The sequence below is a fragment of the Solanum verrucosum genome, unplaced genomic scaffold (genome assembly GCF_900185275.1).
Source record: "Solanum verrucosum unplaced genomic scaffold, falcon-dt-bn FXZP01000405.1, whole genome shotgun sequence".
Classification (NCBI taxonomy): domain Eukaryota; kingdom Viridiplantae; phylum Streptophyta; class Magnoliopsida; order Solanales; family Solanaceae; genus Solanum; species Solanum verrucosum.
The window spans coordinates 2,501-3,516 of record NW_026019840.1 but is presented as its reverse complement, the minus strand read 5'-3'; the positions used below and the strand labels follow the sequence as shown (position 1 = coordinate 3,516).

At 41.4% G+C, this 1,016-nt stretch overlaps 1 protein-coding gene across 1 annotated transcript in view; it reads left to right on the top strand.

Annotated features, from left to right (window-relative positions):
- Positions 1 to 4: 4 nt before the first annotated feature.
- The window catches only part of LOC125816072 (DNA-directed RNA polymerase subunit beta-like), a gene marked incomplete at its 5' end in the record, with an annotated part of 2,546 nt that continues 1,534 nt past the window's right edge, over positions 5 to 1,016 (top strand). The window contains 3 exon segments of the mRNA XM_049495669.1: positions 5 to 46; positions 49 to 81; positions 83 to 1,016. The exon segment at positions 83 to 1,016 is cut by the window's right edge and continues 572 nt beyond it. Coding sequence (XP_049351626.1) covers positions 5 to 46; positions 49 to 81; positions 83 to 1,016 — 1,009 coding nt within the window.

Genomic DNA, 1,016 nt, shown 5'->3' with positions numbered 1-1,016 from the left:
TTTACAAGATCAATTCGGATTGGCTCTGGTTCGTTTAGAAAAATGTGGTTCGGGGGGACTATATGTGGAGCAATTCGGCATAAAATTGATACCGACACCTCAGAATTTGGTAACCTCACCTCCATTAACAACTACTTATGAATCCTTTTTCGGTTTACACCCATTATCTCAAGTTTTGGATCGAACTAATCCATTGACCCAAATAGTTCATGGGAGAAAATTAAGTTATTTGGGCCCTGGAGGACTGACAGGCCGCACTGCCAGTTTTCGGATACGAGATATCCATCCTAGTCACTATGGACGTATTTGCCCAATTGACACATCTGAAGGAATCAATGTTGGACTTATTGGATCCTTATCAATTCATGCGAGGATTGGTCATTGGGGATCTCTAGAAAGCCCTTTTTATGAAATTTCTGAGAGGTCAACCGGGGTACGGATGCTTTATTTATCACCAGGTAGCGATGAATACTATATGGTAGCGGCAGGAAATTCTTTAGCCTTAAATCGGGATATTCAGGAAGAACAGGTTGTTCCAGCTAGATACCGTCAAGAATTCTTGACTATTGCATGGGAACAGGTTCATCTTCGAAGTATTTTTCCTTTTCAATATTTTTCTATTGGAGCTTCCCTCATTCCTTTTATCGAACATAATGATGCGAATCGAGCTTTAATGAGTTCTAATATGCAACGTCAAGCAGTTCCTCTTTCTCGCTCCGAGAAATGCATTGTTGGGACTGGGTTGGAACGACAAGCAGCTCTAGATTCGGGGGCTCTTGCTATAGCCGAACGCGAGGGAAGGGTCGTTTATACCAATACTGACAAGATTCTTTTAGCAGGTAATGGAGATATTCTAAGCATTCCATTAGTTATATATCAACGTTCCAATAAAAATACTTGTATGCATCAAAAACTCCGGGTTCCTCGGGGTAAATGCATTAAAAAGGGACAAATTTTAGCGGATGGTGCTGCTACGGTTGGTGGCGAACTTGCTTTGGGGAAAAACGTATTAGTAG